The sequence below is a fragment of the Suricata suricatta genome, chromosome 12, assembly GCF_006229205.1.
Source record: "Suricata suricatta isolate VVHF042 chromosome 12, meerkat_22Aug2017_6uvM2_HiC, whole genome shotgun sequence".
In the NCBI taxonomy this organism is placed as follows: domain Eukaryota; kingdom Metazoa; phylum Chordata; class Mammalia; order Carnivora; family Herpestidae; genus Suricata; species Suricata suricatta.
In genome coordinates, this window is record NC_043711.1 from 15,116,234 (window position 1) to 15,144,088 (window position 27,855).

General features: G+C 48.2%; 1 protein-coding gene across 4 annotated transcripts in view; it reads left to right on the top strand.

The window, feature by feature from the left end:
- LARS2 (leucyl-tRNA synthetase 2, mitochondrial) overlaps positions 1–27,855 on the top strand; it is a 152,820-nt gene that overhangs the window by 62,590 nt on the left and 62,375 nt on the right. For all 4 annotated transcript variants that reach the window (XM_029917668.1, XM_029917670.1, XM_029917669.1 and 1 more), the window contains 3 exons: positions 4,676–4,819; positions 23,947–24,054; positions 26,356–26,515. In XM_029917668.1, coding sequence (XP_029773528.1) covers positions 4,676–4,819; positions 23,947–24,054; positions 26,356–26,515 — 412 coding nt within the window. The remainder of the gene's footprint in view (positions 1–4,675; positions 4,820–23,946; positions 24,055–26,355; positions 26,516–27,855) is intronic.

Below are 27,855 nucleotides of genomic sequence, written 5' to 3' on the forward strand. Positions count from 1 at the left end.
ATCATATGGTATTTGTCTTTTTCTATTTCTCTTAGCATAATACATTTAGCGTCATCTACATCATTGCAGATAGCAAAATTTCATTCTTTTTGATAGCTGAGTAATATTCCATTATATACCACGTTGTTATATACCACATCTTCTTCATCCATTCATCAGTGGATGGACATTTGAGCACTCTCCATAGTTTGGGTATTGTTGATAATGCTGCTATAAACATTGGGGTGCATGTACCCTTTTGAATCTGTATTTTTGTGTCCTCTTGTTAAATACCTAACAGTGCAATTGTGGGTCATAGGGTAGTTCTATTTTCAGTTTTTTGAGGAGCCTCCGTACTGTTCTCCAGCGTGGCTGCACCAGTTTGCATTCCCACCGACAGTGCAAGAGGGGTTCCCTTTCCTCTGCATCCTCACCAACACCTGTTGTTTCTTGTGTTGTTAAGATTAGCTATTCTGATAGATGTGAGGTGGTGTCTCACTGTGATTTTGATTTGTATTTCCCTGATGGTGAGTGTCGCTGAGCATCGTTTCATGTGTCTGCTGGCCATCTGGATATCTTCTTTGGCAAAGGGTCTATTCACGTCTTCTGCGCATTTCTTAACTGGGTTATTGTTTTTTGTGTGTTGAGTTTGATAAATTCTATCTTCTCCCATCCCGTAGGGTGCCTTTTAGTTTTGTTGACTGTTTCCTTCGCTGCTATGCTATGTGGAAGTTTTTTATCTTGGTGAAGTCCCAATAGTTCAAGTTTGCTTTTGTTTACATTTGCCTTCAGCAAAGAAGTTGCTGCAGCTGTCAAAGAGTTTGCTGCCTGTGTTCTCTAGGATTTTGATAGTTTCCTGTCTCACATTGAAGTCTTTCATCCATTTTCAGTTTATTTTTGTGTATGGTTTAAGAGAGTGGTCCAGTTTCATTCTTCTGCATGTTGCTGTCCAGTTTTCCCAACACCATTTGTTGAAGAGACTATCTTTTTTCCATTGGATATTGTTTCGTGCTTTAGAAAGATTAGTTGACCATATACTTGTGGGTCCATTTCTGGGTTTTCTATTCTGTCCCATTAATCTATGTGTCTGTTTTTGTGCCAGTAAAATACTGTCTTGATGATTACAGCTTTGTAATAGAGCTTGAAGTCCAGAATCATGATGCCTCCAGTTTCGCTTTTCTTTTTTCAGGATTGCTTTGGCTATTTGGGGTCTTTAGTAGTTCCATACAAATTTTAGGATTGTTTGTTCCAACTGTGAGAAAAATTCTGGTGGTATTTTGATAGGAATTGCATTAAATATGTAGATTGCTTTAGGTAGTATTGACATTTTAACAATGTTTGTTCTCCCAAACCATGAGCATGGAATGCTTTTCCATTGCCTTGTTTCCTCTTCAATTTCTTTCATAAGTGTTCTGTAGTTTTCAGGGTACAGATCTTTTACCTATTTGGTTAGGTTAATCCTAGGTATTTTACTGTTTTTGGTGCAGTTGCAAATGGAATCGATTTCCTTGATTCCTTTTTCTCTGCTTCATTATTGGTATAAGAGAATGCAACTGATTTCTGCACGTTGATTTTATATCCTTTGACTTTGCTGAATTCATATATTATTCCTAGCAGTTTTTTGATGGAGGCTTTGGGTTTTCTACAGAGTATCATCATGTTGTCTGCAAATAGTGAAAATTTGACTTCTTCTTTTCTGATTTGGATGCCTTTTATTTCTTTTTGTTGTCTGATTGCTGAGTCTAAGGCTTCCAGTGCTGTGTTACATAGTAACGGTGAGAGTGGACATCCTTGTCTCATTCCTGACTGTGGGGGAAAAGCTCTCCGTTTTTTTCCCCACTGAGGTTAACATTAGCTATGGATCCTTGTATGGCCTTTATGATGTTGAGGGCTGTTCCATCTATCCTTACTTTGTTGAAGGTTTTTATCCAGAATGGATGCTCTATTTTATCAAATGCTTTTTCTGTATCTATTGGCAGGATCATATGGTTCATATCCTTTCTTTTATTAATGTGGTATATCATACTGATTGATTTGCAAATATTGAATCAGCCCTGCAGCCCAGAAATAAATCCCACTTGATGATGGTGAGTAATTCTTTTAATGTACTGTTGAATTTGATTTGCTAGTAATTTATAGAGAATTTTTACAACCATGTTCTTCAGGGATATTGACCTGTAATTCTCCTTTTTAGTAGGCTCTTTGGTTTTCAAGTCAGGGTAATACTGGCTTTGTAGAATGAGTATGGAAGTTTTCCTTCCATTTGAGAAAAACAGGTATTAACTCTTCTTTAAATGTCTGGTAGAATTCCCCTGGGAAGCCATCTGACCATGTCTCTTGTTTGTTGGGAGATTTTGACTGATTCAGTTTCTTTTATGGGTCTGTGTAAATTTTCTATTTCTTCCTGTTTCGGGTATGGTAATTTGTGAATTTCTTGTAATTAGTCTTTTTCTTCCAGACTGCCCAGTTTGTTGGCATATAATTTTTCATAGTATTCTCTTATACCTTATATTTGTTTGTATTTCTGTGGTGTTGGTTGTGATGGCTCCTCTTTCATTCATGATTTTATCTATTTGTGTCCTTTCTCTTTTCGAAAAGTCTGGCTAGGGGTTCATCAATTTTATTAATTCAGAGAACCAGCTATTAGTTTCGTTGACCTGCTCTACTATTTTTGTTGTTGTTTCTATATCATTTATTTCTGTTCTGATCTTTATTATTTCCCTTCTTCTGCTGGCTTTAAGGTTTATTTGCTCTTCCTTTTCTAGCTCTTTTAGATGTAAAGTTAGATTGTTATTTGGGACCTTTCTTGCTTCTTGAGATAGTCCTGAATTGCAATATACTTCCCTCTTAGGACTGCCTCTGCTGTATCCCAAAGGGTTTGGACTATTGTGTTTTCATTTTCATTTGCTTCCATGTATTTTTTTAATTTCTTCTTTAATTTCTTAATTAACCTATTCATTCTTTAGTAGAATGTTCTTTAACCTCCATGTGTTTGAGAGCTTTCCACATTTTTTCTTGTGGTTGACTTCAAGTTTCATAGCATTATGATCTGAAAAAACGCTTGGTATAATCCTGATCTTTTTGTATCTATTGACGGCTGATTTATGACCCAGTATGTAAATGTTCCATATGTGTTCAGAAAGAATTTGTTTTTATGGGGTACCTGGGTGGCTCAGTTAGTTAGTTGAGCATCCAACCTTTGATTTTGGCTCAGGTCATGATCATACCATCTGTGGGCTGCACAGAACTCTGTGCTAACGGTGCAGAGCTTGCTTGGGATTCTCTTCCTCTCTCCCACTGCCCTTCCCCCCCAACCCCAAATAAGTAAATAAACTTTTAGACAAAAAAGAATGTTTATTCTGCTGCTTTAGGACAAAATGTTCTTAATATATCTAAGTGCATTTGGTCCAGTATGTCATTCAAAGCCATTGTTTCCTTATTTTAAAAAAGTTTTTTTAATGTTTTTTAAATTTATTTTTGAGAGAGAGAGAGAGAGAGACAGCATGAGCAGAGGAGGGTCAGAGAGAGAGGGAGATACAGAGTCTAAAGACAAGCTCGAGGCTCTGAGCTAGCTGTTGGCACCAAACCCAATGCGGGGCTCGAACCCATGATCCGCGAGGTCATGACCTGAGCTGAAGCCAGACACCCAACCGACTGAGCCACCCAGGCGCCCCATTGTTCCCTCATTGACTTTTTGCTTAGATGATCTGTCCAGGCTGTACATGGGATGGTAAATCCCTCTGCTACTACTGTATTATTATCAATTCCTTGTGGGGTTTTTTTTTTTTTTAATGTTTATTGTTGAGAGAGAGCGGGAGGGGGGCACAGAGAGAGAGGGAGACGGAGGCTCTAAGCAGGCTCTGTGCTGTCAGCAGAGCCCCACATCGGGGCTCTGGGAGACGACCTCACCACGCTTTTGCCAGCTTGAGGAAGCGGTCGCAGGGCCACGCAGCAGTTCAGAGTTGACGTCAGAGCAGCAGAAAGCTAGAACCCCTACTGACTGCCCCAGACAGCCTCATTACCCACCCCCGTGCCTGGCAACAGCGCAGTATGTTGGTGCCACCCGTCCTTCTTGTGACCCGGGGGTCCTCAGACCGTGCCAGCACTCCTGGCATTCCTCCCCGCGTTGCCACCTGAGCGCCTTTAAGCCAGGCACACACCCCACTGCGACAGACTTCTCCAAGGTCAGGTTTTGTGTTCCGCTGCTTAGAATACTTGGCAGTTGCCTCCATAGCCCGGCCCCCTCCCTCCTGCCATTCCTGTAGCTTTGTCTCCCCCAGACCAACTCTCCACAGCCCCTGCCTTCCAGAAGGTGGTCGCTGTTTAACCTGTGGACGGGCACTTCTTGTTCTCTCGGACCTCCGATTGATTTCTTAGGTGTCCAGAACGGTGCGGTGTCTGGCTGCATTTGAGGGAGAGACAAGCCTAGGGTGTCCCTCCTCCCCTGCCACCTCAGCTCCCAGGGTCCTGAGCCTGTTCTAGGGTGAAAGTGTGGAGGTGGTTCCCGTGTTCTGCCTTCTTACAGATTGCCCGGGGTTCCCTTGCCCAGCAGTACTGCAAGGGGGTGCCCTCAAGCCTCAGTGTAGAGATACAGCCATACCGCGCTTGCCCATCTTCTCCCACGCAGGAAACCTGAAAATGACCCTAGTCAGGATGCTCATCAGATTTTACTGTTTTGTCTCATTGATTATGACAGGCCTTGGTCAACTGGGACCCAGTGGATCAGACGGTGCTTGCCAACGAGCAGGTGGATGAGCACGGCTGTTCGTGGCGTTCTGGGGCGAAGGTGGAACAGAAGTACCTCAGACAGTGGTTTATTAAGACCACTGCGTACGCAAAGGTGAGTGTCAGCCTGGAGATGCCCTGGGGGCCGCACCAAGGCCTTCTGGGTATTACAGAGACTCGCTGTTGAGGATGAACTCTAGGAAGGGCTCTTGGAGCCACAGGTGTGGCCCAGGAGCCTCAGGACCACTCATTTAGAGGGTGATGGGTTCGGGTATTTTAGGGGTAATTCCAGAACGGCCCCTGGAGGTCATCGTTGGCTGTTATTTGCTGACCTTTCAGCACACTCAGTCGTTGTGCTGCCACACAGGCCAAAAAACAGTGGACCTTATTTGCAGTTGTATCAGCAGTAAATCTAGAAAGGAAAAAAGGTATCTTCATCTGTATTGTACTAGTAAAACCATCAGAAAGATAGAATGATGTTTCAGAGGTACAGAGAAGACCGTCTAAAAGGCATGAAGAGACGGTCTCCAGGAGGCAAGGCCGGAGTGAAAATCCACTCAGCCAGGAGCCAAGGCTCTGATTTTAACTCCTGTCATGTCCCTCATTAACAGTGTCACCTGGTATGTCGGGAGCCTCCATTTTCTCATCACTGAAAGGAGACAGTGGGACCAAGTGGTCTTTAAGGTGTCTTCAGGCTCTTTCTGTGTTCAGGGATTGAAGGCCAAGCCAGCCACGGAAAGAGGGGGCTTGCTTACTAAATCACCAGTAGCCTGAGCAGAAGGACCCGTTCTGGGTATGCCAGAGTCCCTCTGCGCAAGGTCCCCTCCAGGCTTACTGAGTTCCAGGATAGGGAATTGAGGGGTCGCTCCCGGACACTCCAGAGAGGAATGTCTAGAGCATATCAGGGACATTTCCCATGGCAATTTAATCATCTCCATTTTTTAGCTTAAGACTGGACATGAACAGGACTTAAAAAAGCAAAGACATCTTGAAAGGCTACTGATGGTGCGCCATGGATGTCCTTCCCTGTGCTAGTCATCATAAGAAGGATAGTTCTCTCCATCCGTAGTGGCCCTTGAGGTGCTCTGTCGGAGACAGGGTAGTGGGCTGAAATGGACTTGGGGTCAGATCCAATACTGTACTTTTTTTTTTTTAAGTTTATTTATTTTGGGGGGGGGGAGGGGCTGAGAGAGAGGGAGAGAGAGAATCCCAAGCAGGCTCCATGCTGTTGGCACAGAGCCCAAAGTGGAGCTCAGTCCCACGAACCGTGAGATCATGACTTGAGCCGACATCAAGAGTCAGATGCTTAACCGACGGAACCATCCAGGCGCCCCCCCAATACTGTACGTACTACATGCAGAGAAAGCACAAAGTTAAAAAATAACCTCTGATCACTGCAAAACTTTGCTGAATCAGAACAACAGCAGACCAACTCACAATACCAGTGCCATATGGTTATATGACCTCCAGTTCTCTCACTCAAAAGACACGTCTTAAATGAGGCAGTTTTCCCATTATAATTAATCCAGAATGTAGCAGGGACTAGCATATGGATGTGAAAACTACCCATCAGAACTTGTTAACACAGAGCCTTGCTCATTTTAAGCACATGGTAATATGGAAAGATGGAGAAAAATAAAGCTGAGGACACTGCTTTCTATAACATCCCAGGCCATGGTTGCCCCTGTCTGTCCCACTGCATTACTGGGAGGGAAGCCAGGTCACCTCCAGCTAACTCTGTACCAGGCATTGTGGGAAAAAATGTTATAATCTCACCGAGAGACATTATTCTTTCCATCGTCAGCTGTGAATTTCTAACTGTTCCACGGCAATTGTTAGTTACCATGGTGATTCACCTGGCTCTCGCTGAACTCCTGCACAGATTTATCGAAAAAGCTGCCTTTGGAGGTCAGCACGTGGTTTGCCCTGGAAATCAGGAGAACAGGGCGTGGTGTGGGAGTGGTGGGGGCGAGCAGAAACCTGTGTGCATGGCAGGTCCTGTGCTGAGGGCTGCACATGCACAAAGCAAGACTCCATAAGGCCTAATAGAAAATGGTTCTAATGAGATTGAGAGAAGATCAGAGATACCAGGGGACTGCACGGTGCTCAGAGATCTTGGGGTTATGGCCCAGCCAGAAGTATGTGGTTGAGATCCCTAAAAGGTCCTATGTGAGAAGTATGGATGACCCCTTAGAACCAAAGACAAAGTCAGATTAGACTCAACTTAATAAAAAATAAAAGTAAGGCTGACAGCTTCAAAAGGAACTTTCAGAACAAAACTCAACGCCTTTAAAGGGAGACCACATAATCCCGACTCCCTATAGGGTTGGTTTTTTACTTGCAGGTCTAACATATAATAATAATAATTTAAAAACAGGCTTGCAAAGAATCAGGAAACTGTGGCTCATAATGAAGGGGAAAACGGGGAGGGGAATGGGGGCAGCCCAGTAGAAATAGATTCAGCGATGACCCAGATGTTGGAATTAGGAGAGAAAGCCAGAGACATCTGTTATATAAATGGTCTGGGACTTAAAGGAAAAGATGGTCCTAATGGGTGAACAGATGGTGACTCTCAGAAGAGAAATGGAAACTATTTTATAAAAAAAGAACTGGAGATCTAGAGCAGGAAAGCACAATACCTGAAACGGAAAGTCGCTGGGATGCAGAGGGATGAGTAAGGGTGCCGCGAGGCCACAAAGCTGGAGGGGAGCTCTTTCAAAGGGAACCTCGCGGGTGGCGGCCTCAAAGTAGAAATGTGTCGGATGGTCTTGAGAAGCTGGAAGAGGCGAGAGACTAGCCAGGGCTGGAGAAGCAGGAGAGGGTTCGGGACCAGAGCAGGCAGGTCCTTTTAGGTCTTAAGGAGTTTGGACTTTATCAAGGAGGCCATGGGAACTCATAGAAGAACTCTAAGAAAGGGAATGACATGGTCAAATGGGTGGTTTTTGTGAGTTCACTGTGGAGGGGGCAGGTGTGGATGCAGAGACCTGCTAAGTTCCAACAGTCCAGGCGTGTCTGCTTAGGCTAGCTGGGAGTAGTGGGGACAGGTGGGTAGAAGAATATTCAGAGGGTGACCTTTGCAGTATTTCATCACCTATTGGATGGCAGTGTGGAGGAGAGGTGTCATTGACAAGGACCCTGCCCTGGACACTGAGCAGATGACTAAGCTACTGACCTCTGTAGGGAGTCTGGAAGAGACGTAGTCCTGACCCTTTGAGTCTGAGTGGCCGTGGGACTGCCGAGTGCAGATGTGCAAATAATAACAGGTGCTTGGATAAGTGGGTTTGAAACTTCAAAGATGGGGGGTACCTGAGTGGCTCAGTCAGTTAAGCCTCCGACTCTTGATGTTGGTTCAGGTCATGATCTTGCAGTTCGTGGGTTTGAGCCCTGCATCAGGCTGTGCAGTAACAGCGTGCTCTCTTTCAAAAATAAATTTAATAATTAAAAAAAAAAGTCAAGGATCAAATGAGATACGACATCCACTTTGAAACCTGGTATGATAGAAGTAGTGTTGAATCCACAAGGAGATTATGCTATATAGGTAAGGAGGAGGTATCAGATCAATTAGCTGTAAGTACCTGAAAACCTGAGTTAAGGGTGGCTTAAGCAGATGGGAGTTGATTTTTCCCATATAAAGAGGCCCAAGTTGCTGGATCCGAACCAGGATAGGGCTCTGAGTTGGCATCTTGGTGGTTCTCTCAGCCTTTTCCTTCCTGCCTTACCACCTCATGGTCTCAAGATGGCTGCTGCAGCTCCAGATGTCACATTTCCATTCAAGACAGAGAGAAGCAGAAGCGGGCAGTGTGACTGTCTGTTTCTTCTACCTGGAAAGCAAAATCCCACTGAGGTCTGTCGCCCCGGTTATGTCATGTGCCTCCTCCGCACTTCAAGGGAGACTACGGAAAGTAGGCTCGGTCTTCTTAGCTTCTCTTTGAGGGAAGGGGATGGTTAGTGGGTGCTGGGATGGTCAGTGAGCTGCGCCCGCCACTGTCTCTTTTAGAGAGAACTTTGTACGTGCATCTGGTCTTGCTGTGCTGGGGGCTGCCTCTGCGGTCTGCGTGGGGGCGTGGCCTGCGTGGGGCGTGGTCTGTGTAGGGGCCTCGTCTGCCCGGGGGTCGTGGGAAGGGGCCCTCCTTTCATTCACGTAACTTCCAGTTGGGAAACGACGCCTGATGCACAAATTACGGGGAGTCCTGAAATGCAGAAGTCTTATCAAATTGGTTCTGAGATGTTGTTCTGTTTTTCCTCCCCTTCTCCCCTCCCCAGCCTTGCTAGGACTGTTTGCTTTGTGGACTGTTGAGAAAACTGGCAGAAGGGGTGTCTCAGGCGCAGGAATTAGTCTGGGCAGAGATGTGTGGGCGGTATTTGTGGGCAGCACAGCGAGGTGAGAGCAGGGGGAGGAGGGACTATTGCAGCAAGAAAGCAAAAGGGATTCGGGGTCTGATGGAGCGAAAGCCTCCAGCGGGGTGACAGTTGGGAGGCGAGACAAATCGAGAGCCGACTGCCCATTGGAACTTGTCTAATAGGTTCGTGGTTTGTGTTTCTGCGACCTCCTTCTGTCGCCCCCAGAAGCTGCCTCCCGTAGGCCCTCGGCCGTCATAGGCTCCTCTCTGCACATAATCGTGCCCTGACGGTGCTTAGTCAGCCACCACTGCACCGGATTGGCGGGTATATCTTCCAAGTTTCCAGGCGTTACCTGGCAGCTGCTATTTCCCCCTCCCATTTCCTGCCTGCTTTTGCCCCCGATCTGATCAGCGCTCAGGCTCTTACATACACCGTTTTACTTAGCCCTCACGTTATTCCTTTAAGGGTCGGTGTGCATCTCATACCCGTTTTACTGACGTAGAAACTGAGGCTCTCACTGGCAATAACTAATGGCACCGGGATTCAGACCCGAGTGCTCGAGCTCTTCACCCGCAGGCTGTGCCGCTTCTCAGGGAGCATGAATTCATTCGTTCTTTGCCCCCGTTACCAACGGACTGGCCAGACCTGGGCCAGGCGCTTGCAGGGAGTGCGGCGGCCAGTGCAATGGACAGCCTCAGACCGAGCAGGCACAGCCCACTGGGATCACCATGCCAGTGCAGGGGAGCCATCGGGGCCAGGAGGAGGAGTCCCGGCTTGGCCCTGTGCCCCGGGGGTAACAGAGGACAGGAAGCACAAAGTGTCTGTCGGGGAACATTTTGTCGCCTTCCAGATGGCCAGGAAACTTCATGTCTCACAAGTATTTCCAAGTGGAATTTCCTGCTGCCAGAAGCAGTGGACAACAACCAGCCCTCATGAAGCCGTGGGGGGGGGGGCACGCTTTGCCCCCCTGTCCTCTGGCGCACTGCCCCTCCCCCCCATAATTTCACCTGTGAGCTCGTGGGAGGCGCCTTTACCAGAACCTACTGTTCCCCTTTGAGCCGCAGAGTGAGGATGGGGCGTTGGAGAGACAAAGAGGTGAGGGGGGTGGCGTTTACTGAGTGGAAAGAGCGCCCCAGAGGGGAGCTGAGGTGCAAAGCTCCAGGCTCTGGTGTCCAGCACATGGCCCTGGGTGCTTCGGGGTCCCCTGTCCCCTGGAATGCGCACCCTTGTTCCAGTCCTGAGGCTTCACGTTGCTTGTGAAAGCACTTGGCTGCTTCCGTAATCAGGCCTGGTGCCTCGCATTCCGCCCTCAGGTCTGCTGTCAGCCCCAGAACCAAGGAGGCTGGGTCACAGGGGATGCCAGGACCCTCTGTGACCCCCACCCAGTCCTCCCCGTGCTGCTCTGGACGTTCTGCAGAGGGACTGGTCTGTGAGGTTTGGCAACTGGGCCCTAGCTGCTCCCTGCCCCTAAAAGGGACCCTCGGCGCCGGAGCCACCTCCTGTGTGTGTGGCCTGGGACTTCACGCAACGTGTGTAGACACAGATTCGAGGTTGACCGTGGAGGCGAAGTTTCTGGGAACCAGGGGGAACCAGTGAGGAAGAGCTAACGAGCCGTCAGCTTCTCTGCAAGGCTATTGGGATAAAACGCTGTGAGGATCCTGGCCGGGGACACATGTAACGATGATGCTGGAGTTTCTCCACCAGGGTTTCCTCTGAAGAGCCCTGTGGCTTTAAAGCTATTACTGCGTCCTCTCCGCCATGCTCCTCTGTGGACAGCCAGGCCTGCGCGTGGCCTTATGCCCCCACCTCCTCGTAAAAAAATATTTCATCAGCCGCTGAGTGGTAGGGAGGAGTGGCCAAGCCGTGTAGACTGGGGGCCCCCCGAGCCCGGAGAGTGGCAACCCAACACCCTGCGCGCCAGCTTCCTGCTGGCGTTCTCTCCCAGGCCTTGCCTGTCTCTTCTGGAAACCGCAGACGAGGCTCCATCCCCAGGATCTGGTTTTGACACCCTGTCTCACAGAACTAATTAGTTGTTAAATCTGTTTCTTCTTACATAACTTCTTCTCTCTCTTCTCTGTATTCCCCTCCTCTCCAGAATCTTTCCTCTCCTAAGCCGTAAGGTGAACTCAAGCCCCCACCTTCCATGCTGTCCCCTCTGCCCTCCTCAGGGTGACCATTGACCTCCTTACATGGAGAGCCACCCCCCAAGTCCTTCAGAAGCACTCCTGGGGGTGGGGGTGGGTGGGGCTCGGGGAGGTGGGGGGACAACGGCGTTAGGAAGGCTGACGGCGGGAGGCTGACAGTTCCCCAGCAGCCCCCGGGCAAGCCTCATGCTGCCTGGAGTGGATCAGGAGACTTGTGTCCCCACCACAGCCACAGCCAGCATGACAGTGGGACTGCAGGGAGTGGGGTGGCTGGCTGGCTCTGTGCAGGCCTCCGAGGGAACTTCTGCCTGGAAGGGCTCCCCAGAGCCAGCCCAGCACAGCGCCCCGGCTCCGGTTCATGAAGCCGTGGTGTTTCTGGATTGTGCAGAGAGGACCCTGACAGAAGGCCCCCCCCTGCCCCGCCGGTGCCTGGCCACATCTGTATGTCTCTCCCTTAGCCCTGGGGTCGTGTGCCCCTCCCGTCCGGGGCTGGAGGACAGCTGTGCTGGCACAGCGTCTCCAAAGCACTTGTGAAGCAGACAGGGGCTCCCGGTGAACCAGAGGCTTCCGTGTTTGTGTGGCTTTTTGGGTTCTGTTTCTAAGATAGAAGGAATGATTGCAAAGGGAAAATGAGAGAAATGAATTAATACAGTTGGGCCCTTGAACAAGGTGGGGGTCAGGGGCATGGACCCCTCCCCCATGCAGTTGAAAATTCATAGGTAACTTTTGAGTCGTGAAAAACTTAACTACTAATAGCCTACCATTGACTGGAGGCCTAACAGATAGCATAGACAGTTGATGAACACATTATTTTGTTGTTGCCTTTATTACATACAGTAGTCTTAGGATAAAGTAAGCCAGAGAAGAGAAAATGTTAAGGAGGAAAAGAAAATCACAGGGAAGAGAAAATACATTTTACCGTGCTGCACTGTATGGACCAGTGCAGTTCAAACCCATGTTCAGGAGTCAGCTGTAATATACTTCTTTTATTTTTTTAATGTTTTTTATTATTTATTTTTGAGAGAGAGAGAGAGACAACATGAGCCAGAGAGTGTCAGAGAGAGAGGGAGACACAGAATCGGAAGACAGGCTCTAGGCTCTGAGCTAGCTGTCAGCACAGAGCCCGATGCAGGGCTCGAACCCACAAACCATGAGATCATGACCTGAGCCAAAGTCGGAGCCACCCAGGCGCCCCTGTAATATACTTCTTAGATTATATTGACAGTGAAACAAATTGTAAATCTGATTTGGAAAAAAAAAAATGAAGGCAGAGCTGAGCCTGATGTGTTGCTTTTAAACCCTGAGTGGCCTTTCTGTACTGCTGGCCAGGTCGTTTTGGGGTGTAAAGACCTTCCTTCTTGAAGTGTTGGCCCGGACCCCATAGGAATAAAGAGATTTATTAGCACCTCACTGTGGGGGGCCCCTGGGTGTGGGGACTGGTGAGTTCACCGATGAGCTCAGGGAGACGTTTGGATTTTAAAGCTGGAAGAAACTTGAGCAAACAGTGCACAGGCCCCCCACGTTTAGTCCACGGCCTCCCATGCTTCTTAAATCCCTGCTCTGGTCTGAAAAACATTAACGCCAACAAAAACCCCTTATGATTTTGAAATTATAAAATCAATATGATACTTAAAGACAAATGAAAGGAGTCAGGCATTGCTTTCTCTTAAGCAGCGTACCTAGCGTCCTCCTCCTGGTCCCTAAGGGGACTCATGGCCAGCCAAGGTGTCCTGGAAAATTACAGACATGGCCCACTCTTCACTTTATAACTGAGTCCCCCAAGCCCGAGAAAGCCAGGGCCCAACTCGAGTGTCCTGTGACCCAGGGCTGCGTGCTCGCCACCGGCTCCTGAGCCCTAGTTCCGAAGCAGTGAGGCGTTTCCGAGCATCCCGTACAGAAGGGGGCATGTGTCCCGGGAACGCCAGCCATGAGCACGGTGGGAACCATAATGCGTCCAGAGAGAGGGCACAGATGGCCAGGTGACGGGACGCGCCGTGGTGGGCGGTTTTCTAGTTTGTTCTTGCTGGAATGGGCTTGCTGGCGTCTGAGCTGAAGCTGTGTCTTTTTGTGTCATCTCTGCTCCAACGTCCTCTCCGTGCCCTGGACCTCCTGAGCCCCGCTGCTGGGAGAGCAGGAACGCTGACTCGTGGCTCTGTGGCTGCCGTGCTCTGAGGGAAGCAGGCATGACCAGACACATCCGTGGTCGTGTGATATTGTTGTGTTATTCAAAATAAGCGTCCCTCTTAGAGAAAGAGACAGTTTTTCACAGTGTCCTTCCGTTTCTCTCCATATCTTGTTTACTATTCCAGGGTACCTAATTTTGAGTGTCAGATTTGCTCAAATAAAGATTTAATCCTGTCTAGAGCTGTAATAAGTTGTGAACTCTGATAAATTGCAAACTTAAATAGTTCAAAAAATTTTTAATCTTTATTTATTTTTGAGAGAGAGAGAGACAGAGCATGAGCAGAGGAGGGGTAGAGAGAGGGGGACACACAGAATCCGAAGCAGGCTCCAGACTCTGAGCTGTCAGCACAGAGCCCGACATGGAGCTCCAACTCACAGACTGTGAGATCAGGACCTGAGCCGAAGTCGGACGCTCAACTGGCTGAGCCCCCCAGGTCCCCCGACAAACTCTAATAGTTTAAAAAGAGTTCACTAACAGCATGGTCTTAACCATGTGAAAATGTATACAGGACAGCCCACACCCATACTATATTTTATCAGTTGTCACACACGATTGGCATTAGATTTTATGCTCCGCTAACAAAAGTGGTGTCAGAGGCACCACTGGTTGTAAGATATGTGTGAACGTCAGAGTTTGTGGGGGGAAATGAGCATCTTTGAACTGGTGGAAGATGGGGTGTAAGTGGGTTGGCAGAATATGGAATAAAATATTAATAGTGATCTCCCTGGTATTTATGTTGATTGTGGGAAACCGATGTTTTTCTTCATCCGTCTCCATATTTTCCGTAACGACTATTATAATTTTAGCGGTCATAAAACAGAATAGCCTGACAGCGGGGTTATGTCAGCATTTATTTACATATCTTCTGCAGACCTCAGTGCCTTGGAAGGGATAGTCTTATGTTCCTGCAAGTTTTTAATTTATAGGCAGGCTTCCAACTTGAAGGTAATTGAATGGAATATTCCCTGGACCACTGTTCCCACTTCCCACCTCATTAGACCAGTTAGAAGCTTTCAGTCTTGCTCCCTAGACTCTGTTTCCCGGAACAAAACCACCTTTTCAGGCAAGGGGAGCCTAGAGCCGCACATTGGGCTGAGTGCATGGTGTAGATGTTTCACTTCGCTGTTCCCCCTCCTGTGGGGTCCAGGACAGCCTCTCTTTTGGCCCGTCGACCCAGGGGCAGTGAGGTCACCCGAGTGGCCTCCGGGACTCAGAAGCAGCGTCTTCCAGAGAGGTGCCTGCCCTTGGGAGAATCCGTCCTCCATCGTCTGCATCCTTAGGGGTATGGTGGTGACATTTCAGAACCCGTAGTTACCACCCCTTGAAAATTGGTGGGATTAGACCGGTGTCGCTGTCAGAAAAGTGCATTGCTTGGGTCTGAAGCGGGAAAGGAGACGGACTGCCAGGTGTGGCCCGAGTTAATGTGAGGGTACATGGGTAAGAAGAGATTAGCCAAGTCGGCTTCCACCACACGAACCGATTTCCTTCCCCGCGTCCTTTCCCACGTGGCATGCAGGCGGGGCCGTGTCTGGTGATTGGACCCAGAGAGCACTTCCTTCTCTCCAGCCCCTTGGAAGCTATTTAATAGCACTTGGGGCGTCCTTTCCTTTCACTTGGTTCGGAGATGCACACGCGACATATGAGTGGGCTGCTCAGGGCCTCTTTGCCTTTGACCCCTGCGGCCCCGGAAATGCACACCTTGTTCGCGAGCCACACGTCATGGGCCAGATGCCTTGCTCTGAAACCATCAGTTCCCTTCTGGGCCAGCAGCACCTTCGTTGGGATTGAGACTCTTGGATAGCAAAACTGTATTTGCAAATAAATGTTTTACCTTGAGATGCCATGACAAATGGATTTTTCCAGAAACACATATCACGTTTCAGAAGAGACGTCAAAGTCCAGCTATCAGAGGGAGGTGAACAAGGTGCATATCATGCCAAATGAGCTTTTTATTTATGTTTTCTTTTTTAAAAATGTTTGTTTATTTGAGAGAGAAAGCATGAGCTGGGGAGGGGCTGAGAGAACCCCATGGGGCTCGATCCCACCAAAGGTGAGATCATGATCTAAACTGAAATCAAGAGTCCATCTTTTTTTTTTTTTTAATGTTTATTTTGAGGGAGAGAGAGAGAGAGAGTGCAAGGAGGGGAGGGGCAGAAGGAGAGAGATACACAGAATCTGAAGCAGGCTCCAGGGTCTGAGCTGTCAGCACAGAACTCTACACAGGGTTCGAACCCACGAACTGTGAGATTGTGACCTGAGCCGAAGTTGAACTCATAACCAACTTAGCCACTCAGGCGTCCCAAGAGTCAGTCTTAACCAACCAAGCCACCAAGGCGCCCCCAAATGAGCTTTCAGTGTAGAAATTCTCGTGTGCAACCTCATGCCAGAGTCAAAGCAGGAGAGGGGCTAGGCTGTGTGAGAGTTTATTCCTCTAGAATATTCTAGAGGGGACATCTAGATTTCTTTTTTTATAAACATCTTACTGCCTTCAGAATCTATTTCCTGTATTACAACTCATATTACGCTGTGTCTTTGGAGGGACTACTTTGAAATGATTTCAAAAAAAGAATAAGAAAATCTTGGCAACAAGATTAAGTTTTAGAAAAAAATACATACAAATTATAATTCAAACATAATTGCTACTCTGATCACACTGATTCAGAAGTAGCCTGGGTTAAGACTTTTAAAAAGTGTCTGTTTTAATTAAGTCTTGTCATTAAATCTTATTTTTTCATTCTGCCTCAAATCTGTATCCTGCTCTTAGGGCTCTGGTTTCTGAACTCTCTGTCTTAGTAGCTAATAAATGGACTTTATTTCTCAGTCTGCCTAAACTTTTTTTAAATGAAGATTTTATAAAATGTATCATGTTTTTAAAAATTTTTTTATTATTATGTTTATTTATTTTGAGAGAGAGAGAGAGAGTGCACAAGCAGAGTAGGGGCAGAGAGAGAGGAAGACACAGAATCTGAAGCAGGCTCCAGGCTCTGAGCTGTCAGCACAGAGCCCAATGCGGGGCTCAAACCCATGAACCGCAAGATCATGACTTAATCCAAAGTTGGATGCTCATCCGACTGAGCCACCCAGGCGCGCCTAGTGTATCATGTTTTTAAAACAGTTTCTTCTTGAATTCTTACTTTTGGTCCCGCCGCACCTTGTTCTTAATGCTTTGGCTCATGTACTGTCCTCTCTTGGGTTTATTCCCGGCATTTTTTCTGCTTCATTGCAGAAGGAGTCCGATTAGACATGTCATCTTCAATTCTCTTATTATCCCCAGGCTTTTAGGTTTAAGCTTTGTCTTACTCCTGATGGTGTTTGGTATCCCCGAAGCTTTTTTGATGGGATGTGCATGTCAGCCCATTTCTTGTTGGTTCATGTTCTTAAACTCTGGATCCTATTCAGACTCACTAATGCACAGTCCTGTGTCAACTTCTTAAAGCATCTGCATCCCGATGGAGCAACAGTGGCTGTACATTCAGACCCATCCTGGTGGAAATGATTATAAGGGCCTTTAGTGAATGACAGTGCTTATGTATCTGCTAAGTAATAGCCACAGGGAAATATTACCCTGACTTCAGCTGGGTATTAGTATAATCATTATTGATAAAAGTTGAATGAGAAGCTCCTACATATGGTTAATTTCCAAGTTTTGCAGATAGAAGAAGCTGTCTTTTGTCTTAATTAAATAAAGATACCTGAGGAGCGCCTGGGTGGCTCAGTTGGTTAAGTGTCTGACTACGGCTCAGGTCATGATCTTGCGGTTCGTGAGTTCAAGCCCCGTGTCGGGTTCTGTGCTGACAGCTTGGAGCCTGGAGCTTGGTTTGGATTCTGTGTCTCCCTCTCTCTGCCCCTGCCCTGCACATGCTCTGTCTCTCTCTCTCTCTCTTTCTCAAAAATAAAAATAAACATTAAAAAACTAATAAATACATAAAATACAATAAAACACACCTGAAATCAGTATAGGGGTCCCAGAGCAATATCTGGGTAATTCGTTATTTTGGATCTGCCGTTGACTTAGTTGAATGAGCCATTTTTTTTCATTTATTAATGGAGTTGAAAAAGTTGATGGTTGCCAAATGGTGCCGAAGCCTTGGTATTGATGAGAGGGCCCCGAGGAGAGAGCACAGCAGCTCCTGGAATGGTTCAGCATTCGGCTCTTCCATATCAGGTTTCCTTGGATGACATTGGGGGTCTGGGAGCTCAGTCAGTGAAGCATCCAACTCTTGGTTTCGGCTCAGGTCACGATCTCACAGTTCATGGGTTTGAGCTCCACATCGGGCTCCACACTGGCAGTGCAGAGACTGCTTGGGCTTCTCTCTCTCCTCTCTCTGCTCCTCCCTCGCTCACTCTCTCTCAAGATAAATAAATAAACTTTAAAAAAAGTGATTTCACAGCTCTTGTAAGAAGAGTCTCAAAACTTGCTATTTCCCTAGGTTTGGGATTCTGTGAACCCATAACATTTCTATAAATTGGGGCTGGTCAAGGTGGGGCAGGGAGGCACTGCCAACTGCCAAATGTAAGGACAGGACATGAGAGGAGATGAATTCCGTCTACTGCAACCGTAATTGCCCAAGAAAGAAGGATACACGATCTCAACAAAAAAACCTCCAGAGAAACAAAAATAGCCCTTTGGATCAAACAGCCGCAGTACTATAAAATACTCCCACGTTTGTCCCTGGTCTGGTGGAGGTAGGGAGGCCAGGATGAAGGAGAGGTCCTTGGGGGTCGTTGGGCTGTGTGCTCCACATCCCTCTTCATCACAAATCAGTGATGCATAATGTGCCTGTTTTACAATGGGAATGAAACAGGGTTTGCTGGGTTGTTCTCAAGATGTCAATTTCGTTTGGTTTATTTTTTAAATATCTTCTGGTTTTTAAAAATATTCATAGATTTGGTAAGGTTTTAAGCAGGTGCCCCCCCCATAATTAGCACATCAAAACATTCATATTTCATTCTATTTAAATCTTTTGTCCTCGCTGAAATCTGAATATTTCAAGCAAAGCACCTCTTCCAAAAGTATTTCAGCCTTGACAGTTCAATCTAGAAGAAAAACACGATGAGAGGTCTTACATCCTAGTGACTCAGGAACGCAGGGGAAGGGAGGGTGTCACGTGCAGTCAGCTCTGGACCCTGTCAGCTCTGAATTTTCTGTGGCAGAAAGGAATAGAATGGGATGTGGAGCTAATCTTCAAATCATGGAATGTGGGTTTTACCAGATGGAAAGACACCAGCTCTCATGAGGCCGCCTGTGGGTTTGCTTGGAAGTTAAATGGAATTTATTGATAATTGGGGAAGAAAAGCTGTGGGTCGTTTTCAGAGTTTATAATGTACTAATTACGGGCTTGCAGGCATTTAAGAACCCCCTAAGTTGTTCCATAAATTAAAACACTTTCTAGAATGTGCAGTTTACCAGAAGATTGATTCCTGGCTCATTATTATATTGTTTTGTTAATATATAGTTTATGTATTCAAGATTTTATACTTTTGTTACAATGATATCAGTACACTATCAGCTAATAGAGATACTCATCCAGATGTTGAAACTTTTTAAATCCATTGATACTAGTTAGCAAACTTGGTTGCAAACCACCTAAAGTTACTCTGGTTAATTTCAGCCACAAAGGAATTGATCAGAAGAGGATCGGGTTACACACCTTTGGGTGGGAAGGCTGGAGACTGGAGTCCCAGGCTTTGGTCAGAATCTGGGAGAGAAGGGATGGGGCTAGGATCTTGCCCAGGAAAGGTCTGGTTAAGCCATCACCACTGTCAGTCCCAGAACCTTCCAGCCTTTCAGTTCTGGTGTAGCATTTAAACCAGTTGCCCCTGTGCGTCTGGGTTCCCCCACACTGTTCCAGGACTGTGATTCGTTACAATGTGTAGCTTCCACAGAGAGGGAGAGTGGGATTGGAAAAGCTTCCACAGTTGGTGGCACTCACCCATTGTGGATTGTCCCCAAGAAAGACGGGCCTACAGGTGCCCGGCAGCCAATGCAATAGAAATGCACTGTGCCTTTGGAGAGAAAAGTTGAGGAAGAGGCTTATTAGTTAAATGAGGGCTGAGTAATGTACTAAGGAACTGAATTTAAACCCGGACGTGGGAGAGCTGGATTTAAGTGCATTGACGGCAAGGTGGCCGTTCTATTGCAGGTGTGGGGTGGGAGGGGCGTCCAGAGCGACTCTCTAGCTCACCCCCGTACTTGCGGGCTGACCCGGGAATATGTGGAGGACTCGTTTCCTGATCTGGGAGGTAGAGAGTGCTGCTAGGAGGAGGGAATTGCGGGGCACGCGGGAGGTGTTCCTTAGACGCTACTCCCCCTGCCTGGTGGCCGGGGACTGGCCCCTCCAGTGGAGGGAGCCGAGCGGGAATTTAATGGGCACCTGTCCAGCACCAGGCACAGTTCTGGGCTCTGGGCCAGGCCCTTGCGTGGGTTGCAAAGAAAGTCTGGGGAGTCTGAAGTTGAGTCACGGAGCTCACAGGCCAACGTTCCCCTGTGCCCTGCTCTCCGTGGGCTGAGAGCTGTGACTTCTGCAGTGCCAGACTTAGTCAGTTGTTGTTTTGTTGCTGTGTTTTTATTGCAACACAAAATGCAGATAACCACGTAAAACAAGCATATAGCTTATCTACTATTTTAAAGCAGCTTCCTTTGGAGGTGAAGATGCTCAATTTTGCCAGTACCCCGAAGCCCTCCACACACCCCTTCCCTGTAATAAATGTCCTTTCCTGCCTCCCAAGTAGCCACTGTCCTGACTTTGAGAACAGGCTCTTGCTCACACAGTTTTCTGCAGTTGTGTCATGTGCCTCCCTAGACCCTGTCATTTATTCTTACCCTCCCTTTAATAACAAATGTTTTCAAATAAAACAAGAATTTTTAAGTTTATTTATTTTGAGAGAGACAGAGACAGAGGGAGACAGAGAATCCCGAGCAGTCTCTGAGCTGTCAGCACAGAGCCTGACGCGGGGCTCAAACTCACAAACTTCGAGATCATGACCTGAGCCGCAGTCAGAAGCTTAACCGACTGAGCCGCCCGGCGCCCTGATGATACCTTTTAAGTGTCTTAATCTACAGGTTTGCCTCTTCTTCCCTTTCTTTTTCTTATAATTCACCTGTTGAATAGCCAGGCTGCGTGGCCCATAGTTTCCTGATTGGACACTCGTGGGGCAGTCTGGCCTGTCCCTGTGTCCCTGGAGCCCCTGGCTCCTTTTATTTTACTAAACACAATGTCTTCCATACAGGAAGGAGCTCAGTGACCATTTTGTAATTGAAGTTGATGGGTATGTGGACTCTTTGGTATATGATTCATTCATAATTGAGATACCACATTCCATTTCCTTATTTCCAAAGCCACTGGTTACTCTGAAAGAATTGACTTCTAGGAAAGCCTTATTTTTATTTTTTATCTAAAAATGTTTTTAAGTTTATTTATTTTTGAGGGAGATATAGCATGAGCACGAGCAGGGAATGGGCAAGAGAGAGAGAATCCCAAGCAGGCTCAGCACGGAGCCCGATGCAGCACGAGCCATGAGATCATGACCTGAGCTGAAATCAAGAATCAGATACTTACCCAATTTGGCCAACCAGACGCCCCAGAAAACCATATTTTTAGAGAAGTGTACCCTGCAGTTCTTACCAACTTACTCGTTTTTCTCTCCCACGCATCTTAGGACTGTACATCCAGGATCGAATCCCAGAATGTGCCTTTCCCTCTGGGTTATACTAAAACTAGTCATTCAGCATCTCAGGTCTGTGCTGCCAGTAACAGAAACTCTTTGTGTTTCTAGTATTTGTTTTTGCGCTTTCTCAAACCGTTGTGTGCATATGTAGCTATGCAAATTCGCGTTCCGTTTATGCCAGCCAGGAAGGGGAAAGGTGGGGAAACTGTTGTTTATCCGGAAGAGTCAGGAAACAGGTCAGTATCCCAGCCAGCCAAGCATTCATCTGTGCCCGTGACATACACAGCTAGTCAGTTTCCGAAGAAACCTTATCCAACTAGATACGTGCACACTTCATGTGTCGTATAATTGAACTTTTCTTTGACGAGTCAAGATCTTACACTGCCTCAAGCCATCACCATGAGTGATCTTTGGACACCCCAGAAGTCACATTTAAGTATAAGTCTAGTATCAGGGGCACCTGGGTGGCTCACTTGGTTAAGTGTCTGCTTTGCTCAGGTCATGATCTCGCGGTTTGCGAGTTTGAGCCCCACATTGGGCTCTGTGTTGACAGCTCAGAGCCTGGAGCCTATTTCACATTCTGTGTCTCTGTCTCTCCCCCCTCCCCACACTTTGTCCCTCTTTCTCTCTCTTTCAAAAATAAACATTAAAAAATTTTTTAAGATAAATCAAGCATCAATTTTTTTTTTTTGGACGTTTTGTAACTTTCTCTTCAGTTAGAATGCTTGCAGTGTTACAGTCATGGGATTGAGGCCTTTTGAGATCCCTATGAAAAGGAAAGGAAGGGACACCAGTGAAGCTGAAAGGACGCCAGAGGGCCCCCTGAAGACCCGGGCTCCTGGTGCTGAGCCCCCAGGGGACACGGCCAGCGGTGCGCCTCTGAGCCACCGGTAAGCCCTGTTCCACTACAGCGTTGTTCCTTGCACCCTGCTGCGGGCACACGCCCTGTCGCCCCTAACACGGGACAATTTGCTCCCCACCTTTCATTCCCTCCCCTGCTCCATTTCCCCGTTTCCTGTCTGCTTTCAGATTCCCCTCCGTTCTCCCTGCCTCTCCTTCCTGGAGCCTTGCTTTCCTCACCCGCTTCTGTGACTTTCTTTCTCCTTCGCAGAGGGTACGTCCACTCAGCTCTTGTATCGCTCCCTCTCACTCTGCTCCTTTTCTTCCCTGCCTTCCCACTATCTTTCTGTTTCCCTTGCCCCATCCTCAAGACCTGTGTCTCACCTTCAGTGACGCTAATTGCATCTGGCATTGAATTTTGATCAGTTACCCGAATAACAGCAGCAGGCTGCCTGCATGCATTATTTAGACTTCACGGGAGAGACTCTGGCACCTTCTCTTTGCATCTGCCCGAGCCCCAGTGCCTAGAGGAGGTCCCGGTGTGGAGGGGTGGGTGGCTAATACACTGGTGGAGTAGAGAAACGGATGAACACATGGCTGGCCAGCTTGATGGGGTCCATTATACACAGTGTCTTCTGCCTCAGAGGAAAGTTCTGGATCTCGGAGCTTCCAGACTCTACAGATGAGACAGGATGAGTAGCCAGATGACGCAAAGGAAATGCTCCATGCTGTTTATCACATGACAGTGTGGATCTCTGTGCTGGAAGGAAAGAGCACTGGTAAGTGTGGGTGGTCGTTCAGGCTCGTCTGCTCCTGCAGCTTCGCATCAGAGAGGAGAATGCTCTCGGCGTAAGTTCATGGACTGAGAAGTGAGCACCCCACCCCTGAGTGTGTGAGAGGGGGTGTGTGTGGAAGCCCCGTGTGAGTTACAAAACACTGGCCAAGTAAGGCATCATTGTGTTGCCTGTATTTCTCATAATACAGTTAAGAATTTCAACTTGGACTCTTTGGGGCGCTTGTGTGTTTCAGACAGTTAAGCATCTGACTCTTGATTTCGGCTCAGGTCATGATTTCACGGTTCGTGAGTTCCAGCCCTGTGCCAGGCTCTGCACTGATGGTCTGGAGCCTGCGTGGGATTCTCTGTCTCCCTCTCTCTCTGCTCCCCCCCATTTCTTTCAAAATAAATAAACATTTGAAAATAATATAATAAAATAGGACTTCTCGCATTACATATGTGTGATTTACTTTTAAATCCATCTGTTGAAGGAATACATCTCATCATCAAATGCTGAGGGATGGCATGTAGTTGAAGCCATAGAAAGTAATTTATAGAAAAGCCCCCTTTTGTGGGAATTTAGGAGTGAAAGTAGACAAAACAAGTAACAGTGAAAATAGATTTGCACCTTCTAATAGCAAATCAGTGCGATGGTTTCCTTTATGTTGATTTTTGTAAGTGCGGGATGTAATATATAGTGTTATTTTTTTTTTAAGTTTTGGAGAGAGAGAGAACAAGCAGGGGAGGGGCAGAGAGAGAGGGAGAGAGAGAATCCCAGGCAGGCTCCATGCTATCAGTGTAGAGCCCAACGTGGGGCTCGAACCCACAAACTCTGAGATCATAACTGAAATCAGGAGTCAGATGCTCAACTGACTGAGCCGCCCAGGCGCCCCGATCATGTTCTCTGTCTGATACAGGTGAGTTGTAGAATGCCCATCCCCACTGAGTTGCTTATCTTAGAGTTTCAAAATACATAAACTTGAACTTCTTTTGCGTAGTTCCCAGACCATGGGAGAGAACGCATTCATTGCATTCATCAAATATGTTAATTAAGGTCTTTCTTCCTTAATTTCTTTCCTTCCGTGAAACCCTGGCCGGCTCGGAATAGAGAAATCGGTCAAACCCATCTCACCGAATCGAGTCGTGCTGAGCGGTCTGTTTCTGACCCTGGCCGGGCTCTGGGGGTTGGCGGGTGGACAAGAGAGGGGCTGAATCTGGAGCCTCTGTTAGTGTCCCACCTCGTGTGCTGCCTCTGAAGTGCCCCCTCCCCCCTCCTGTCGCCCCTACAGGCCATGCAGGACGCGCTGGCCGACCTCCCGGAGTGGTACGGAATCAAAGGCATGCAGGCGCACTGGATCGGGGACTGTGTGGGCTGCCACCTGGACTTCACGTTGAAGGTGATCGAGCAGTAGCGTCTGCGTCGACTCAGGCTCCCAAACGCCCTCTGCGGCCTCCGAGGCCGCTGAGCCGACCCGCAGCCGGGGACAGCGCAGCGGCCTGTCGTGGGGGGAAGCGCTGCCGGGCGCACTCGCGACCGCAGGCCTCGTCACGGCCGCGCTTTTAAAGCGCAAAGAAACAAATGGATTCTGATAACATACTTTTACTTAACCCGTTATGTACCAAATGTTCTCATTTCAGGACGTGGCCAGTAACAAATGTTTATTGCGGAAATCGTTTCCATTCCGGGTTGGGCATGGAGTCTGAGACGTGTGCTGTCCTGTGCTTACGGCAGCTCTGGCCACTCTCCAGGGGCCCCGTGGCCTCATGCTGTTTGCCGCCACCCTGCCGGACAGGACAGCACATCTGTGGGCCCACGAAGTCCCGGAAATGACGTGGGCACTGTGTGTGGGGGGGGTTTCCTCAGCAGCGGGCCCAGGGCTCAAAGGGGATCGTGTCACAAAGCAGGTGACTAGTCAGCAGAGCCAAGGATACTACCGTCTCAAATCTGGGTACACTTGACACTGGTAAGGGAGCTCAGCCCGGTTCCGGAGCGCCGGCCTGTGCGGAGACACTGCTCAAGGCCCACTGCTCTGGAAGGTGCCCCTCAACCTTCTTCCTCGTCGTCCCTCCAGACTAGACAGTTGTCATCCTGTAGTTTCTCACCTGGTGGGTTCTGTGTTTGTTTCTTAATTCTTCTGATGTCTCTTTCCTGCTCAAGGCTTTTGTGCCCGATTCCTTTAGCGCCAAACTCATCCCTCGCCTCAGGCCAGATCCTGAGGAGGGGACGGCAGCCGAGAGGCAAGACTGACCTACCTTTCTAGACTCTTCCTGCCAGCAACCACGCTGGTATCTATGGAGCGGCACTCCCGCCGCCCTGAGCCAGCTCCCCCACAGCCATGACCCCCCCCTCACCCCAACTGCAGACGTGAGAAGCCCCCCGTAAGAGAGCAGGGACTTTGAGAAACAAATCCTGAAATGACCACATGCTCTTACCACTCTTCGGAGAAGGTGGTCGGGTTCTGAATTTCAGTCCAGCTGCGACTTTTGTTCCCGCTCTCAGGGCCATCTCGTTTGGGGTCCCGAGCCCCCAATTCACCTCGTCTGGTTCCCCCCCTCCCATGTGGAAGGCCTTTGCTCCTCAGCCAGGGGGAGGCTGTGGGCTTCTGAGCCGCGCGGCCGCGTACATGGAATGTCTTCCACACTCTCCCCCTTACCCAGCATTTGTTTATGAAAATGTTTCTGTCTCCGTTCCTGGCCCCCCCTGAAAATGAGATGTCTCAGGGGAAGGGACAGGCCTGCTGCCGAAGGGGACACCTAACTGGCACTCAGGCCATAGTGTAGACTTGCATGTCATTGGTGTGCCTTGAGTGCATCGAACAAATGTGTGAAGGAAGGAGCATCTGTCCCCTCTAGGTCATATAATTTGCATTCAGTTGATGCCTAATGTTTGCTTCTTCCTTAACAGGCATTTAAGCAACCTTAGGAACACTGAGTCCCGAGCTTAACTGTCCTTCCTTTCCTTCTTCAAAATGGTATTTGCCTCAGGGACTGTTTTTCTGAGTAGAAAAGTAGATGCCTTGGGACGCCTGGGTGGCTCAGTCAGTTAAGCCTCTGATTTTGCCTCAGGTCATGATCTTGCAGGTTGTGGGTTCGAGCCCCACGTCTGGCTCTGTGCTGACAGCTCAGCCTGGAGCCTGCTTCTGATTCTGTGTCTCTCCGTCTCTCGCTCTCTGCCCCTCCTCTACTTGTGCTTTCTCACTCTCTTTCTCTCTCTTTCAAAAGTAAGTAAACATTAAAAGAATAAATAAATAAAAATTTAAAAATCCAAATAATCAGATCATAAAATGGGCATAGGACTTAAATAGATGGGGAAAAAAAGATGCCTTTACTTTTCTTCCTTTACCTTAAATCCTAGAGGGAAGTATAGCCCCTTTGTCAGGGCAGAAATGACATCATGTTGATGGTTAGTTTTGATTCGTGAGCAGAGGAGCCAGGGAAGGGGGGGGGGGGGGGGGGCGTCTTTCCGAGCACGCTTTGACCACCTGCGATTGGGGGCCACCAAGCACGCCTGGCGGTGGGCCGGGAGGGCTTCTCCGATATCCTCGGCCATCTTGGGGCCCCACAGGCCTGGGGCTGCAGCCAGAGACCGGCCCCAGCGGGCTTGAGGAGGGGAGGAAGGAAGGGATGCGGCCCGGAGCTCGAGGGCCCGGAAGGAGCACTGCGGAGTGGAATGACTCTGCTTTCACCTCACCTGCCAGGTGGATGGGCAAGTCACGGGAGAGAAGCTGACGGCCTACACGGCGACCCCCGAGGCCATCTACGGCACCTCCCACGTCGCCATCTCCCCCAGCCACAGACTCCTGCATGGGCACAGCTGCCTGAAGGAAACCTTTCGGAAGGCGCTCGTCCCTGGCCAAGGTGAGCTGCCAGGTCCAGGCTGACACCGGGATTACACCTTAACTTTGGGACAGTGCTTCCCAGGTTCACGGTTCTCTCACATACGGCGTCCTAGGTAATTAGTCCTTCACTGAGGCCTAACTTGGTAGTACTTTGTTTTGTTTTGTTTTATTTTAATATAAAAAATTTTTAAAGAAATTTTAAGTTTATTTATTTATTTTGAGAGAGAGAAGGGTAGGGGCAGAGAGAGTGGGGAGAGAGAATCTCAAGCAACCTCCTTGCTGTCAGCACAGAGCCTGACCTGGGGATCAATCCCATGAACTGTGAGATTATGACCTGAGCCAAAATCAAGAATCGGATGCTTAACCAAATAAGCCACCCAAGCGCCCTTGGTTTTTTATTTTAAAACAGAATAAATAAGAGCTTAAGACCTTTGAAAATGTTAAGTTACCCTCAGTTTCACTTTGAGTTACTAGTTTGTCTGCTTCTGGAGTTTCTTTTTCTTTATTTCTTTTTTCTTAGAGAGTGAGAGAGAGAGCATACATCCACTAGTGAGGGAGGGGCAGAGAGAGAGAGAGAGAGAGAGAGAGAGAGAGAGAGAGAGAGTGTGTCAAGCAGGCTCCACACTCAGCATGGAGCCCAATGTGGGGCTCGATCCCACCACCCTGGGATCATGACCTGAACTGAAACCAAGAGTTGGACCCTGAACCGACTGAGCCCCCAGGCTCCCCTGCCTCCTGAGTTTCTGACTGAAAGCCCAATTCTCTTTAAATATAATCTAGATATATTATAGATAATCTTTTCTGATAGGAATAGAATCTTCTGCTTAATTTATAATTCCATCGTCAAATCAGCTGTCCCAACGGTGACAGGGAGGAAGCCAGCGAGAATCAGCGGAAACATTTTCACCAACTTCACGTTATTATTTCAGAGACTTCCCACAGTCCTCTGAGCAGACGAACAGAGTCGTGCTCAGTGCGGGCTTCAGTCCGTGGATCGGGCTGACCTGGAATCGGCCAGGCAGGTGTTCCTGGGCAGGGCGGGTTTGGAGTGCTCCTGCGCGTAGGTCAAGATTCCATGGCTGCACACCACAGAACCCATCTCTGGCCACCCCACGGGACAAAGGGAGCATCCTGGAGGCTGTGGGAAGCTTGCTGACTAGCAGGACCCAGTCTGGAAGACGGCTTGGCCCTGGGCGGCCATGTTTGGCAGCAGGAACTAACAGACAGTGTGTTGAGCCCCCTTGACTGAGTGAATCCGCTCTCACCTTATCCTCAGTGCTTGGGGCACTCGGTCCAAGATTCCTGATGCAGGGAAAGGTGTCTGATGGTGTAACTGAGGCCCTTGGCTTTCTGCTTGGG